Raw genomic sequence first — 17,991 nt, 5'->3', positions numbered from 1 at the left:
TCAATATAGTGAAAATGAGTATACTACCCAAAGCAATCTATAGATTCAATGCAATCCCTATCAAGCTACCAATGGTATTTTTCAGAGAACTAGAACAAATAATTTCAAAATTTGTATGGAAATACAAAAAACCTCGAATAGCCAAGGCAATCTTGAGAAAGAAGAATGGAACTGGAAGAATCAGCCTGCGTGACTTCAGCCTATACTACAAAGCTACAGTCAGCAAGACAGTATGGTACTGGCACAAAGACAGAAATATAGATCAATGGAAGAAAACAGAAAGCCCAGAGATAAATCCACTCACGTATGGACAACAAAGGAGGCAAGAATATACAATGGAGAAAAGACAATCTCTTTAACAAGTGGTACTGGGAAAACTAGTCAACCACTTGTAAAGAATGAAACTAGAACACTTTCTAGCACCATACACAAAAAAGAAACTAAAAGTGGATTAAAGATCTAAATGTAAAACCAGAAACTATAAAACTCCTAGAGGAAAACATAGGCAAAACACTCTCTGACAAATCACAGCAGGATCCTCTATGACCTAACTCCCAGAGTAATGGAAATAAAAGCAAAAATAAACAAATGGGACCTAATTAAACTTAAAAGCTTTTGCACAACAAAGGAAACTATAAGCAAGGTGAAAAGACAGCCTTCAGAATGGGAGAAAATAATAGCAAACAAAGCAACTGTTAAAGAATTAGTCTCAAAAATATACAAGCAGCTCCTGAAGCTCAATTCCAGAAAAATAAACGACCCAATCAAAAAATGGGCCAAAGAACTAAACAAACATTTCTCCAAAGAAGCCATACAGATGGCTAACAAACACATGAAAAGATGCTCAACATCACTCATCATCAGAGAAATGCAAATCAAAACCACAATGAGGTACTTTCTCATGCCAGTCAGAATGGCTGCTATCAAGAAGTCTACAAATAATAAATGCTGGAGAGGGTGTGGAGAAAAGGGAACCCTCTTACACTGTTGGTGGGAATGCAAACTAGTATGGCCACTATGGAGAACAGTGTGGAGATTCCTTAAAAAACTGGAAATAAAACTGCCATACAAATCAGTGTGTATACTGGGCATACACACTGAGGAAAACAGAATTGAAAGAGACACCCTAATGTTCATCACAGCTCTGTTTACAATAGCCAGGACATGGAAGCAACCTAGATGTCCATTGGCAGACGAATGGATAAGAAAGCTGTGATACATATACACAATGGAATAATACTCAGTTATTAAAAAGAATTCTTTTGAATCAGTTCTGATGAGGTGGATGAAACTGGAGCCTATTATACAGAGTGAAGTAAGTCAGAAATAAAAACACTTAATACAGTATATTAACACAAATATATGGAATTTAGAAAGATGGTAACGAAGACCCTATATGCGAGACAGCAAAAGAGACACAGATGTAAAGAACAGACTTTTGGACTTGGTGGGAGAAGGCAAGGGTGGGATGATTTGAGAGAATGGCATTGAAACATGTATGTTATCATATGTGAAACAGATCACCAGCCCAGGTTCAATGCATTAGACTGGGCACTCAGGGCTGGTGTATTGGGATGACCCTGAGGGATGGGATAGGGAGGGAGATGGGAAGGGGGTTCAGGATGGGGAACACATGTACACCCATGGCTGATTCATGTCAATGTATGGCAAAAACCACTACAATATTGTAAAGTAATAGCCTCTAATTAAAATAAATAAGTTAATTTTTTTAAAAAGAAGACACCCCCCCCCCCTCAATCACCCCTGCCTCCTGGTTTTCATACCCTCACTGTACTAGGTTAGTCTGTGGGAGAAACAGAATACACTAGAAGTGATGGCATGTCAGGAATGATATAAGGTTATAAAAGACGCTTCCATCATCCTCTTTTTAGATTGCTTGCTCTGGCGGATGTTAGCTCCCATGGTCAGGGTCATTAGTAAGTTCTTGAAGTCCCCAAATAACCACATCAGTGAGTTTGGAAGTGGATCCTCCAGTCTTACTTGAGTCTTGCAATGACCACAGCCCCAGATAGAAACCTCACTGCTATCTCAGGACAAACACTGAGCCAGAATCATCTGGCTAAAGTCACTTCCAGATTCCTGATCCTGAGAAACAATGTGAAAGGATAGATATTTGTTGTTTTAACCTACTATGTTTGGAGGATAATAGGTGCTATATGGATAATAGTACAGATATTTAAATTATTGAAGTTTTCTACCAAGGCTTTTGGAATGCATAAAAGTATAAATTGTACCAGATAGAATAAATAGAAGAGGATGAAAAAGATGAAAAGTGGAAGATTATTAGAACATTAGAATACTTAGAACTATTGTACATTTTCCTTTGCTGGAATCTAGATACTTGTGCAAGCAAAGGAACAGTAAGATTGCTATAGAAACAACATATATTATATCACCCTCTCTCAAGCCCTCTACTATAGATGGTTAAGCGGGTTTAAACATCTGAGGACTTCTTTTTTTTTCCTTCTTTCATTTTTTTTTAAAAATTATTCGTGTAGAAACTCATCTGGGACTGACTTGGGTCTGGCTTACAATTTACAGCAATGCAGAACACTTACTTTTAATGATGTTCAACAATCTTTGGGGATAGGTCCTAACATATGTGCTACAAACGTTCCAGGACAATAAAGATAGCTATGTCAATTTCAAACAGGAATGTGTTAGAAGGAGGCTCTGTGCCAGTATTTGTTGAAAAACTTAAAACAATCATGAATCAATGACCAAAAAGATAAGATTTAAGGGAAACTGGCCTGACAAAAACTAGTATTTCATACATATTTTTTTTTCTTAATAAAAGCACTAAATTTTTTATTTTGAGTTTGTTTAAACAAGCCAGTGTATTTTAAAAATGAATTTGATAATTCCTACATTATTAAGGTCATATTGTTTTATAGAAACCACAAGGAAGACAAACACAAAAAACTCTTAAGCAACAGATAAATAATAACTTTACAAAACCTCAGAAGTTTGCAACAGAGTCCATTTGCCACAAAATCCTGAAATGGAACACAAATATTTTTCAAGCACTAGGAATCATTAGACCTAATGCTTTCATTTTCAGATAAGAACCAGAGTCATATTAATAGCTGATAGGATTTTACTGAAGGCTCATACATGCCACGGCTTCCCTTGTGGCTCAGCTGGTAAAGAATCCACCTGCAATGCGGGAGACCTGGGTTCAATCCCTGGGTTTGAAAGATCCCCCAGAGAAGGGAAAGGCTACCCACTCCAGTATTCTGGCCTTTCACTTTCACTTTCATATATGCCAAGCACACTGTTAGTGAAAGTGAAAGCGTTAGTTGCTCAATCGTGTCCAACTCCTTGCAACCCCATGGACTGTAGCCTTGGAATTCAATAAAGTAGAAATAGATGTTTTTTCTGGAACCCTCTTGCTTTTTGGATGGTCCAGTGGATGTTGGCAATTTGATCTCCAGTTCCTCTGCCTTTTCTAAAACCAGCTTGAACATCTGGAAGTTCACGGTTCACATATTGCTGAAGCCTGGCTTGGAGAATTTTGAGCCATTACTTTACTAGCATGTGAGATGAGTGCAATTGTGCAGTAGTTTGAGCATTCTTTGGCATTGCCTTTCTTTGGGATTGGAATGAAAACTGACCTTTTCCAGTCCTGTGGCCACTGCTGAGCTTTCCAAATTGGCTGGCATATTGAGTGCAGCACTTTCACAGAATCATCTTTTAGGATTTGAAATAGCTCAACTGGAATTCCATCACCTCCACTAGCTTTGTTCATAGTGATGCTTCCTAAGGCCCACTTGACTTCACATCCCAGGATGTCTGGCTCTAGGCGAGTGATCACACCATCGTAATTATCTGGGTTGTGAAGATCTTTTTTGTACAGTTCTTCTGTGTATTCTTGCCACCTCTTCTTAATATCTTGTGCTTCTGTTAGGTCCATACCATTTCTGTCCTTTATTGAGCCCATCTTTGCATGAAATGTGCCCTTGGTATCTCTAATTTTCTTGAAAAGATCTCTAGTCTTTCCCATTCTATTGTTTTCCTCTATTTCTTTGCATTGATCGCTGAGGAAGGCTTTCTTATCTCTCCTTGCTATTCTTTGGAACTCTGCATTCATATGCTTATATCTTTCCTTTTCTCCTTTGCTTTTTGATTCTCTTCTTTTCACAGCTATTCGTAAGGCCTCCTCAGACAGCCTTTTTGCTTTTTTGCATTTCTTTTTTGGGGGGATGGTCTTGATTCCTGTCTCCTGTACAATGCATGAACCTCCGTCCATAGTTCATCAGGCACTCTATCAGATCTAGTCCCTTAAATCTATTTCTGACTTCCACTGTATAGTCATAAGGGATTTGATTTAGGTCATACCTGAATGGTCTAGTGGTTTTTCCCCACTTTCTTCATTGTTCCTTATTTTACAGGAAATATAAAATGTTTTAAGGAATATAATGCTTTAAAAATGATTCTAAATTTTTCTATATTACTTAGAGCTTCGTTAGCTATGAATACATATTGTGAATTAATTTGTTATTTTAACATATCTTTTATAAGCTGTGACTTTCCTAATTTACAGAAATGAATGAAACAAAATGTCCCTTGCAGAATCAGTTCTTTTATCTCAAAATGTTGTCACGTTCACAGTGAACTTCATGATTAGGAACTGGAATTCAGATACAGTAAAGACCTGTTTAATTTGTGACTCATGCTATATAGATCTGGGGTGGCTTGGTGCCTCTGGCAGTTCAGACCTGTAATGACAAATCATTGCTGGAATAATGATTTTTCCCTTCACTTTTGAAATCCTTCATCAAATAAATAAGTACACTTAAATAGTTTCACTTAGGTAGGTTGAATATGGCAAAAACAGATTTGGGATTATGCTGTTTAATACACCTTTCCCAGAATTTTTACTAAGAATTCACATTTAACCAATTACATTTTGATACCTATTTTCCCCCTACAATTTAATTGCCGAACTCAACCATTAAATAATAAAGACATTTGTATATCAAATTGTTAAGAGTACATTTACATATTTTTAAAATTATTTCTCATTTAACCCAGTTAAACTTGGTGAGTTTCGGCCTGAGCTCAAGTCCTTCATCCCTTTGTTCCCAAAATGTTTATAGAGTATCCATTTTGAAGAATGCTTCAATAGGCTCTGAGATGCAGCTTAGAATCTATGAACAGGGACAGAAAGTTATATAAGCAATTATACTACAGTGTGATAATGACATCTGATAGGGAAACACTGTATAATTTAAGATTACTGACAATGATTGCGGGAGGGCATCAAAGTCAGTTAGCTAAATAAAGTAGGTCAAGACATCACCACAATGCAAGGAGCAGTTTTTTAGGGCAAGAGAACAATTTGTGTAAAGACTGGAGGGAGAATGGTACACAGGAGGAACTGAAAGTTCAGGTTGACTACAGTGAGGATAGGAGGGTCATGGCTAAAGATAACTAGAGAGGAACTCAAAGGTCAAGGGGCAGAACACAGAACCTTGGTGTCATTGTTAAAGATGCGTACCTTTTCCTGGAGCAATGGAGAGCCACATAAGTGTGTAAAACATTCCTATCTGCCCTTCCCCCTTTTCTTTGTCAATTTCTACTACAAAGCTAGGACATCCAAGTTCTCATTTTCCAGGCTTCCCTTTTATCTAAAGGTAGACATGTGACCCAGTTCTGTTCAATGAACTGATAGGGGAAGTCTTCTGACTGGCTTTCTAATAAGGAGATAAATGAAAAAAAAGAGCTTATTGCACTTCTCTTCTTGTGTTTAGAATTGTGCAGCCCTGGGAGCCTGGTAGGCTGCAGTCCATGGGGTCGCGAAGAGTCGGACATGACTGAGCGACTTCCGTTTCACTTTCATGCATTGGAGAAGGCAGTGGCAACCCACTCCAGTGTTCTTGCCTGGAGAATCCCAGGGACAGGGCATCCTGGTGGGCTGCCGTCTATGGGGTCGCACAGAGTCGGACACGACTGAAGTGACTTAGCAGCTTAGCAGCTGACAAACAACCATAAGATGATATGTGGATGAAATGCTAGGAATGTTGGAGAAAAAGGAAATCTGGGTCCTTGTTGGCAGGCTACAGGGTTTGAGTGACTAAACCAGCACCACCAAAGTAGGGGTTTAACAGTTTTATCATTCCTCTATATTTTTAGCTGTCATTATTTTTACAGAACTAAGCCTTCATTTTTGCTGCACTCCAATTCAATGTTTATAAACACCAGAGTCAATTTTCCTACCTATAACTGTTTAAAACTTCTGATCTTTTCCTCTGCCCTGAGGATTAAGTACAACGACCTCTAAAGGACTTTAGCCTTTTCCCTCCTTGTCACCACTTTATCTCCTTCACTGGTATATATGTACTCACTTATTTGTAGCCATCCTTCAGGACTCTGCCATCACTTCTCCCCTAGTTATCTCCAACAAATCATAAGAGCCCCTCTAGTACCATATACTTTACTTTCACTATCATAGCATATTTAGTACTATTTTGCAATTTATGGTTAATTCTCTCACTGACAGAATTTAAGCTATCTGAAGAAATACAAGAATCACATGAGTCTTGTTCATTCTTATATTTCCCAGCACCTCTTATAGTTCTTTAGTACAGGGTAGTGGTTAATAATGATTAATTAAATAAAGTAATGGAAGTTATTTAACATACACAAATCTATATACATTATAATTTATGACTGACTTATAGAATTTATATGGAGAAGGAAATGGCAACCTACTCCAGTGCTCTTGCCTGGAAAATTCCATGGACTGAGGAGCCTGGTAGGCTACAGTCTGTGGGGTCACAAAGAGTTGGGCATGACTGAGCGACTTTTTACTTTTACTTACTAGTATACCAGTACGGAGAAGGAACTGGCAACCCACTCCAGTATGCTTGCCTAGAGAATCCTGTGGACGGCGGAGCCTGGTGGGCTGCTGTCCATAGGGTCGCACAGAGTTGGACACGATTGAAGCGACTTAGCGTGCATATAGAATTTTTAAGGATAATTTTAATTTAAAATGGTCCATCACATAATTTGACTACTGAAAGCCTAAGCCATTGGGTAAGATGAATTCCACTCTAAAAATAATATTTACTTGACATTGACTATTGGCCAAGTCTTACCCTAAGCATGAATTATTTCTAATTTAATCCATAGAAACTCTCTAGTATGAGTACTATTTTCTAGTATGGGTACTTATATAACATATATTTGAACCCAGGTGTCTTTAGTTTCATAATGACTTTGTTAATTTTTATTACTTTCTTATTAAGAGTTCATCTTTCTCAATATAGCTGACTATAAGTTTATTATAAGTTTATATAATCAGTTTATAGCTGATTATAATCCATGACTATTTTTTGAAGTCATGTTTTTGGTTCAATAACACTTCTACTTTCAAGAATACAGACATATGTAACAAAAGGCATTTATACTATTATCAAATACCTAAGTAGGAACAGTCCACAGACAACATACAGTGCATAAAAATGTAAAATATTAACATGTAATCTATCCCTAGAACTATGTTTTGACTAACATCTGGTGGTAAGAAGTCTCCTGAATTATGTTTAATGTTTATTTAATTTGAAATGGCTAAAGGAAAGAAAGAATTTATTTTCTTTTGGATCCTCTTCATAAAGGCCAATTTAAGAAGAAAAAAAATATATGTACAGGATTGATTACAATGATCCAGCCTGACTTAAATCTATTCTGAAGCACAACATCTGCAGAGTGTCAGATAAAAAGGACAACTTCAAGGTAAGAATCACTACAACAAAATGAGATACTGCAAGTACAAATATAATAACATGTGGACTTGGATGTATGATTTGAATGATTCAAAGTATCAAGCACCATTCTGGCAGTGTAGACAACAACAAACAGTGCTAACAAGTGTTGTGAAGAAACTGAACTACACAGGGACAGTGGCAGAAATAGCAACTGTGGATATATTAGTCAGCAATGTGTACATATGAGTGAACTCAAGTTTCTGGCTGAAAGTATACTGACAATTATAAGACATGAATAAATAGGAAAAAAAAAAAACCAGGGGAAAAAATTAGGTTGAAAAAAAAGGAAAAGATACAACCTAAGATTTGCTCTTTAACAATAGGTTACTAAAAATGTGCATTATTTAGAGTTTAAATCCTACCTTTTTCCAGAAAAGTAATTACAACAGTTAATAAAATGGCAAGTAATTAACAAAAAGGTGAAAAATATTCATTATTTTTAATCTCTTAAATTGTTAACAGTAGTTAGTAGAGGTTTCAAGTTCTAGAAGTCACATTCAAGGATAGTTTCCCCTGGATTTATCCAAAATTATTTGGATTGAGGATCTCTTTGTCAGAATTTCCTAATGTGATATCCACAGAATACTTGGAGTATGTACAATTATGTACAATCCATTATGTACATATACAGTTTTCTGGAAGGCATTCCACAGCTTTTTAAAAATCAGGTTCTCAAAAGAGGTTCATGACCATCCCCTGGACCTCCCTAAATTAAGAATGATTAATCTGGGAAAAGAAGTATTTGCTTACAAATAGATAATATTTGTCTGTTTCCTGTTACCAAGGAAGAAAAATCCATTTAGTTTTATGATTTGGCATCTTGTGTTTTCCATTTCATATGTGTGTGGGAGGTAAGATTACACAAGTTTAAATTTCCATTACTAACCAGGTGTGGTTTACATTTTTAAGATATCAAGTTAAGGGATCCAAGTTTGCAAATCCCATTTTAAATCTCTGTTGCTCTTTCTTATTTTGCTTGGTTTCTTACTCAATTCAAATTTGGAAGGGTTTCTCCTTCCCCAAATTGCTTCATGGTTTTATTTTGGTGAATATAAGGCAAAAACAAATAAAAATTAACTTCTCACAAAGCCTTTCCTCCTATTTGATGAAGAAATTTGAAGATTCCAGCAAACATTTTCACTGAGACCATTTCAAAACTAACAGGTAATTAACAGGATTTTGGCAGCTATGGGTTCTATGGTGAAATAGAAACAATAGGATGTATATGTATACAGGAAGAGATTTACTATGAGGAATTGAGTCACTCAATTTTTTAGGCTGAGTGGTCCCTCTGCAAGCTGGAAGTCCAGGAGAGTCAGTGGTGTTTTTCCAGTCCAAGACTCAAATCTGAAGGCCTGAGAACAGATTCGAAGGAAAGAAACGATGGATGTACTAGTTCAAGCAGATTCAGCGAGTGGGTCTTTCTTGCACCATTTTGTTCTATGCAGACCCTCCATGGACTGGGTGATACCCACCCATATTGGTCCAGGCAATCTTCATTAGTCAGTCTACCAATTCAAATGGCAAGTTCTTCCAGAAAGACCTTCACAGACACACCCAGAAATAATGTTTTACCAGCTATCTTAGCATCCTTAGCCCAGTGAAACTGATGCATAAAATTAACCATCACAACAGCACCTCTACATAAATATTTATTTTAATGTAAAAAGTGACTTCTATCTCCATAGGTACCTTTGATAGTAATTTATTTCTGACATCTTAGTCACTACATTTGAGTAATCCTACTGACAAAATTTTATTTTATGGTCTACATTTTAGACACTTTATCTTAACTACCATGTTGAATTATAAATAACACTTTAATACAAATTAGAAATGATAATGCCTTTCTGTGACTAACTATATTTCTAAAGAAGAGGTGCCTTAAACCTCCTTTACATGACTTAGAAAGAATTATATACACTATTGTGGGAAATAATTCTGGCAAAGAAGGCAGACAGAAAATGTGACAACACATTAAAAAAACCTATCAAATGTTGACTTTTGGACTCAGTTACTCCAAACTTCAGGTAAACAGGAAATGAGCCTAAGATTTCTAGAGTTTCTGAATCTCAGTATTTTGCATGCTAAGTTGCTTCAGTCGTGTCCAATTCTTTGCAACCCTATGGACTGTAGCCTGCCAGGCTCCTGTCCATGGGGTTCTCCAGGCAAGAATACTGGAGTGGGTTGCCATGCCCTCCTCCAGGAGCTCTTACCGACCCAGGGATGGAAACCATGTCTCTTAGGTCTCCTGCATTGGCAGGTGGGTTCTTTACCACTAATACCACCTGGGAAGCCCTCTCAGTATTTTAAGAAGGGAAAATAAGGAACATTTTAGTTGTAACTGAGAGAATCAGTACATTTGAGACAAAAATGTTGGAAAAAGTTGGATATGTTCCAATTATCTATTCCAACATAACAAACCCATCCCCAAATTAGTGGTTAGCCATTTTATTACAGATTACAATTTTGTAGGTCAGAAATTTGGGCCAGGTGTACTCAGTAACTCAAATTTTATAACTTCTTTGTCATTTACTAGTTGAAACACTTTTATAAGTAGCCACTTCCCTTCATCCATTATTTGATTACTCACTACAGCCCTTTATAGACAAAGGGCAAGATAAAAGCGTGATTCTTTCCCCATACCTTTCATAATTGTTTCCTTTCATTCTCTAAAGATAAACAGTTGTTTTAAATAACAGGAAAAAACTCATATATTTAAACATATTTAATGGCTTTCAAATAACTGCAATTTTTAACCATACTGAAGTTCAAATTGTACCATCTTTGACCCTTGGTAAGAGCCTCTTCAAGTTGACTCCTGAAACTTTTTGACATGATGTTAGTGGTCTTTCATAATTTCTTTGCTTTTTGCTTTATAAAATCATTCCAGGTTCATTCTGTACATTTCCTATCCTGACTGGAAAAAAGTCCTGGTTTTCTATAGTGGTAAACGATATTTCAAGACCAAAATCTTGGAGGTAGGGAATAATATAAGCTTTCTTATACCTTTCCAGTGGACACAGGTATTATACAGTATGTGTATCGAACCTCATATGTTCCTGCAAATATTTTCAATTCAAATAAAGGTCCATCTGCACTCCAGAAATTGCACTCTAACCTCCTCCTAACATGTGTACTTCTCCTTTCTTTAAAGTCTAAATTTTACTAGAATATGTCTTGGTGTTGGCCATCTGGGTTGATATTCTCAAGTAAATGATATATTCTTTCAATACATAGTTTGAAATCCTTATGATTTTTAGGAAATGCTTTTTGAATTACAGCTATAGTTACTTCTTCCACACCTTTGCTTTGGTTTCCTTCTGTTCAGTTCAGCTCAGTTCAGTTGTGTCCGACTCTTTGTGACCCCATGAATCACAGCACACCAGGCCACCCTGTCCATCACAAACTCCCGGAGTTCACTCAAACTCACATCCATCTAGTCGGTGATGCCATCTAGCCATCTCATCCTCTGTCGTCCCCTTCCTGCCCCCAATCCCTCCCAGCATCAGAGTCTTTTCCAATGAGTCAGCTCTTCACACGAGGTGGCCAAAGTACTGGAGTTTCAGCTTTAGCATCATTCCTTCCAAAGAAATCCCAGGATTGATCTCCTTCAGAATGGACTGGTTGGATCTCCTTGCAGTCCAAGGGACTCTCAAGAGTCTTCTCCAACACCCCAGTTCAAAAGCATCAATTCTTCGGCACTCAGCCTTCTTCACAGTCCAACTCTCACATCCATACATGACCACTGGAAAAACCATAGCCTTGACTAGATGGACCTTTGTTGGCAAAGTAATGTCTCTGCTTTTGAATATGCTATCTAGGTTGGTCATAACTTTCCTTCCAAGGAGTAAGTGTCTTTTAATTTCATGGCTGCAGTCACCATCTGCAGTGAATTTCAAGCCCCCCAAAATAAAGTCTGACACTGTTTCCACTGTTTCCCCATCTATTTCCCATGAAGTGATGGGACCAGATGCCATGATCTTTGTTTTCTGAATGTTGAGCTTTAAGTCAACTTTTTCACTCTCCTCTTTCACTTTCATCAAGAGGCTTTTTAGTTCCTCTTCACTTTCTGCCATAAGGGTGGTGTCATCTGCATATCTGAGGTGATTGATATTTCTCCTGGCAATCTTGATTCCAACTTGTGCTTCTTCCAGCCCAGCGTTTCTCAGGATGTACTCTGCATTTAAGTTAAATAAGTGGGTGACAATATACAGCCTGACGTACTCCTTTTCCTATTTAGAACCAGGGTCTATTGTTCCATGTCCAGTGCTAACGGTTGCTTCCTGACCTGCATATAGGTTTCTCAAGAGGCAGGTCAGGTGGTCTGGTATTCCCATCTCTTTCAGAATTTTCCACAGTTTATTTTGATCCACACAGTCAAAGGCTTTGGCATAATCAATAAAGCAGAAATAGATGTTTTTCTGGAACTCTCTTGCTTTTTCGATGATTTAGCAGATGTTGGCAATTTGATCTCTGGTTCCTCTGCCTTTTCTAAAACCAGCTTAAACATCTGAAGTTCACGGTTCATGTATTGCTGAAGCCTGGCTTGGAGAATTTTGAGCATTACTTTACTAGTGTGTGAGATGAGTGCAATTAAGTGACTTCAATTATAATTATGTTGGACCTTCTTTGCTTATCTTTATTATTTTGTCTTGAAATATATTTAGCTTTATATTTTTAGTTTTCAAATTTTAACATTCTTTTCCTCCTCTATTTCTCTTAAGGCATTATCTGTTATGTTTATCTATATTTTACATCTAGTTTAATCTAAGATTTTTTTTTTTTCTTTTACTTCTCTTTCTTGAGATGTGTCAACTCTTTTCTGAGATTTGTAAGCTCTGGTTTATGTTGTTCTTCCATAGCATGCATCATTTTGAAGATTCTCAGCTTATTCTAAAACTTATTTCTGTTTATCTATCTGCTCTGAAATTTTGTCTGGTTATTTTCACTTAACAAATATTTACGAATATGTACTTTGTGCAGACAGTCGTTGTAATCTGAAGTTGACCTACACTAGACAATCAAGCTTATTGTTTTATTCAAGTAAAATTTTATATTGGTAATGCAACAAAAAGTTGACTAGTATGCCTTATTTATAATTATTAAGATCTAACTGTGTTTAGTCTCAACAGAATACTTTTACACCATGAATTGGTCATTCTTGAAACCTTCATTTCTTTACCCTGTAAGCTGGATTTATGTCTTTGGGAACATTTTAAGGAAGACGTATTTCCAAGATATAAAATTAAATTTTTTTTCTTGCACAAATGAATAATATTGGGCTGGCCAAAATACTCATTTGGGTTTTTCTGTAATAAACTAATATTTTAACTTTTTGGCCAATCACATACACACACACACACCCCCACATACGATCTAGAAAATTGCTGAGTCCTAATCCTTTCCTCCACATCTCTGTAGATACTGCAGAATTACCTTCAGGCATTTAGTTTAATGAACAAGTTTTTTTACTTTTTTTTTTTTTTGTCCCTTTATAGGCTCTATAAAGGGGGTTTTTTGGTGGGGGAAGAAAAAAGGCTTGCAAGACTTTTTTTTTGTAAATTCTTGAAATTAAAAAAAATTTTTTGGGATACTTTTAGTGGATAGCCTCGACATTATAAATCAACTATACTTCAATTATTTCTTTAAAAAAACTTAAAAGTAGAAAACAATAAAAAAAATTAGTTGTTACCATAGTCAGTGAGAATGAGCCAAAAGTTTTAGCAAAATTTACAAATCTAATGAATGTTTTATTCCTTAAAATAACCAAGTAGGTTTGTTCAAATCATCAAGTGAGTTCTTGGAATAAGGTGGACTGCTTTTGAGTACTTGGTTCTCAAAATGCTCTGCTCACATGGCTCCAAAATGGCTAACAGTGACTTTTCCCCAGGTCTTTTCTGTTGAGGGCCAATTGTGTTTCTAGTATCTATATCCTTAGACCAATGTGTACCAAAAAGTCCCTAGGTCAAAGGGGTGATAAAGTGGTAGGGTGAAAGTAAGTTTGCCAAATACAATACAGGACACGTCGTTAAATTTAAATTTCAGACGAACAACATGTAACTGTTTAGTATGGACAAGTTCCAAATATTGCATAGGACATAATTATGCTAAAAAATACTCATTGTTTATCTAAAACTCAAACTTAACAGAGCATACTTTTTTAAAAACTATGCCAACTCCTAGGTAGTGTCAGACTTGGACATTTGAGGTGGGGGTCCATATGCATGAACACAAGCCCCTAATGGTAGCAAAGATGTCAATAGTATCATCAACCACAATTAAAGATGAGGAAACTGAGACTCAGAGATGTTATTTACAATATGACCAAAGTCATCAAGCTAATCGAATCCATTTTCAATGCTAGATCTTTCTGCATGTAAAGCAAAGATTCATTTTTTTCTATTACACATACAGCACAGTGACTACAGTTAATAATCCTGTATTGCATATTTGAAAGTTGCTAAGAGATCTTAAAGCAAATATTTTTCATTAACAAAAAGAATTTACTATTTATAAGTTAATGCATAAATCTAGGGCATTTCATGGGATATCAAGGATAAGTACAATGGAAATCCCAATTGTTCAGTCATTGATCCTGAATCTTATGGACCCAGATAATTAATTACAAAATTAATTTTTGTAATTATGGGTTTACATTACACAATTCAAATTGTGGGTTTACGTTACATAATTCAAAACACTGATTTAAAAACAGTGCTAATTTGTTTACAACGACCAATGTATTTGGCAGAAGAATGACTTATAGAAATTCTTCAAGGTAAATGCCAACCAGGGGATCAAATTACGATTCAAAAACTGTCTGTTTATTTTAATGTTGGAGCAAAGAGAGGAAATATTCTTAATACTTCTATCAAGATATGTGAATTGTCATATTCCACTCTAGGAATAATCCCACCAACAGTGCAGAGGCAGTTAATACGCTTTTAAATTCAACATACCTCGATTTTCCCTCTTCGCTACTTAACATCTGCAGGCCTCAGTTTCCTTGTTTTATAAAAACAGGCTTCTTGAAAGGGTTGCGATTATACGTAATGCCTTTAGAACAACGGTGTTATACTGTTTACAGATTATATAAATGTATAGATTATAATATGTCAGATATTATATTAAATATCCTTATTAGGCTATTTATTGTCATTGTGTTATTTATTATTGTTCTACTTAACAACTTTCTGGCTAACCTGGAGAGACAGGCCACAAGCGCGCTTCCAAGGGAAAGAGGCGGATACGGGTTACCATGACAACGGCGCGCGCCTAGACATTTTTCCCCTCGCACGTCGCTGGGGAAGAGAAAAGCCTAGGTTGCGTGTTGCGTCATCACTGCGCGCTCATTGGGCTTCTCCGTGCTGTTTTAGAAGGTCCCGGCCCGGCTACCGTCGCTGCACGCCAAGAATTATTTTTGCTTTTCATTCTTTGTTAAGCGCACCGAAGTTGCAAGACTGTAAGTACTAGGGGGAGAGTGATAGAGAGCAAGCGATCGTTGAAAGAGATGCCTCAGCAGTCTGCACTTCTGAATCTTCCCTGTGTTTTCTTGATCCTATCAGCTTCCTCTCAGCTGGGCTCGCGCCGCGTCAACTTCCGGGCGGGTGCCCGCCACCACGGCCTCCGCCGCTCCCCTGCTTTGGCCCCTTTGTGTCCCTGCAGTGTCGAGGCACGGGCCCTGGCACGTCCTTTCTCGAGGCAGGGAGCATCTTAGTACAGGGAGTCTCTCTCACTGTGGGCGGGCGCGCGGCCCGCAGGGGAGTTAGCGTGGGGAACGTGCCCGCGCGTGCTGGGGTAAGAGGAGGTTGCGCGAGGGTCAGCGTGTGGTTCTAGGAAGGAAGGGCGGGGGTGGGGGAGAGAGGGAGTGAAAAAAAGCAATGGAAAATTTTAAAAGGATACCCTGTCCACCTGATTGTTATGGCCTAACAATGAAGCGCAGCCATAATAGTCATGCTGAGCCACTGGCATGTTTGCGGGCACTTAATTGCCTTGGGAATGAACTGCTGTGGCTTTGTATTTTATGTTGTTTTCATGGCCTCTTTTTCTCTTTTTATTTTCTCCCTGCAGATAGTTCACCTATAGCGCCAAACCCCACGAAGTGGTAGTTTATATCAATATGAATCTTTTCAACCTGGACCGTTTTCGCTTTGAGAAAAGAAATAAGATTGAGGAAGCGCCCGAAGCAACCCCTCAACCCTCCCAGCCTGGCCCTTCTTCACCAATTTCTCTTAGTGCTGAAGAGGAGAATGCTGAAGGGGAAGTTAGCAGGGCAGGCACCCCTGATTCAGATGTAACTGAAAAAACAGGTGAGTTACAATGTTAGAAATTGATACAGCATCAAGAGAGTTTCGTGTTTTTGTTTTTGTTTTTTAAGAAGAAAAGCAGAAGAGATTCTGATTTCTGTTCTTGATGTCATACATACTGATGCATTGTCCTTCACCATGCCCTTTTACATGCAGCTTCGGGGCTGCCATAGGCGCCATGTACCTCCAACTGATTATCCGTCCATAGTTGTTTCACTTCTGCATAAGTTCTTAAATATGGCCCAGTGATGGCAGCTAAAATCAGAATTTAGGTCAGAATGGCAGCTATGGGAAAAAGAACTAGGTGATTCAGTCCTATGATAGATTTTGAGGCTGTTACTGCCACACATTTAAATTCATTCCAGTATTTCTCCAAAAAAAATTGATAACCTGCTGTGAGCTAAGACTTTATTCAAGGTTGCCTGAAGAAAACGTCTATGAACAAATGAAGAGCAGGTCACATTCAGATTTTGCCAACCACTGACTTCCAAAGTGCATATGAATAATTTTTTTTCCTTTGAGTTTTTTTTTTTTTTAATATGGACTGTTTTTTTTTTTAAATCTATATTGAATTTGTTACAATATTGCTTCTATGTTTCCATTTTTTTGACCTCAAGAGATCTGGGATCTTAGCTCCCTGACCAAGGATCTGAACCCACACCTCTGCATTGGCATTTGAAATCTAAACCATTGGACAACAGGGGAAGTCCCAATAATTGGTGTTCTTCATGGTGGTTCTTCATTTTTTTAACCTCTTCAGCAAATTGTTACGAACAGTAGGGTTTGAGAAAGCCAAAAATTAGCATCCCCATCTTAATCTGTGTTCTTCTGACAGTTAACTATTAGTATATATTTGAACTGCTGCTATGTTTTAGTCATAATGGTGAGTGGTTCATATTCTCTTATTAAAACAGGCCTACAAGATATTACCCACATTTTGAAGAAATGAGACCTGGTGGGTAAAGTTGGGAAGTTGGTGGAACCAGAGCTCAAATCCAAGCAATCTAATTCTTGAACTTAAACTTTTAATCATTTATGTCACTCAGTTTCTAATGAAGGATGAAAGGAATATTAGAAGTTATATTTTAATGTTTATTTCAGTAATACCCTTTTTAGTGTAAAGCTCAGTATTTCATAAGCACCTTTTAAATTACAGAATTAGTAATATTTGTCTTTACCCTTGATATCCCCATTTTGTTTGCTGTTCTACCTAAATATAACATTGAAAACAGTCCCTACAAGTTATCATTAGAATAACAATTTAAATACTTAGGTGTAATTGGAACTTGATGGAACAATTTGGTAGGTGTGACTAACTGGTAATTAGGAATCAAATTTTGAAAGGCTTTGTTTATTCGAAGAATTTTGAACTTAACCTAAATTCAGAGCACTGAAAGATTTAAGCACGAGTGACATCCCTGTGTGCATTCTTTCAGCAGATAATTTGGTTTGCATAACATGCTGTCATTAATGTCTAAACATCCAGGTACTTTAATATTTTAACTAAATATTTTAATCTGTTTATTCTGTGGTTAGGGAAGGAAAGGCCAGGGTGTAGGCATGGGATGTTGAGTCCTTGGGAGCCTCTGCTTCTTAATTTTTGTTAAATGGGACATCGGAGAAGTAACTCAGATTTTCTGAGATCCACAGTTTTTTCATCTCTAAAATAAAAACACTTTGTAAAGTGGAATTTAATGAAATGTTTCAGTTATTTATCAGTAATGTAAAATTTTTAGTTTCTTTTTCTAATCAGAAGGTGTTTTTTCTGCTTTCCTTTTTTTCTCTAAGGAGACTTCGCTTCTTTTCTCTTTATTTGGACTTTCCATATGTAAATTCTTTTTAAAACTGAGATTGCTTTAGAAATTGTGGGGTAAGTCTTAATGACACTTGGG

General features: G+C 37.1%; 1 protein-coding gene and 1 long non-coding RNA gene across 4 annotated transcripts in view; one reads left to right on the top strand and one right to left on the bottom strand.

Moving 5' to 3' along the window:
- Window positions 1-15,049, bottom strand: part of LOC138988291 (uncharacterized) — a 171,541-nt gene extending 156,492 nt beyond the window's left edge. Inside the window, exon 1 of the long non-coding RNA XR_011464605.1 lies at window positions 14,996-15,049. This is a non-coding gene — a long non-coding RNA (uncharacterized lncRNA). The remainder of the gene's footprint in view (window positions 1-14,995) is intronic.
- Window positions 15,050-15,129: 80 nt separating this feature from the next.
- SMARCAD1 (SNF2 related chromatin remodeling ATPase with DExD box 1) overlaps window positions 15,130-17,991 on the top strand; it is a 90,938-nt gene continuing 88,076 nt past the window's right edge. For 2 of the 3 annotated variants that reach the window (XM_070372144.1, XM_070372142.1), the window contains exons 1-2: window positions 15,130-15,255; window positions 15,864-16,102. In XM_070372144.1, the coding sequence (XP_070228245.1) occupies window positions 15,913-16,102 (190 nt within the window). In that variant the 5' untranslated portion in view covers window positions 15,130-15,255; window positions 15,864-15,912. Of the gene's footprint in view, window positions 15,256-15,379; window positions 15,591-15,863; window positions 16,103-17,991 lie in introns of those variants that run through there. The other variant, XM_070372143.1, reaches the window with a different exon arrangement.

This window comes from Bos mutus, chromosome 6, assembly GCF_027580195.1.
Source record: "Bos mutus isolate GX-2022 chromosome 6, NWIPB_WYAK_1.1, whole genome shotgun sequence".
Lineage (NCBI taxonomy): Eukaryota > Metazoa > Chordata > Mammalia > Artiodactyla > Bovidae > Bos > Bos mutus.
Note: the sequence above shows the minus strand (reverse complement) of the source record. Positions and strands in the feature narration are given on the sequence as shown.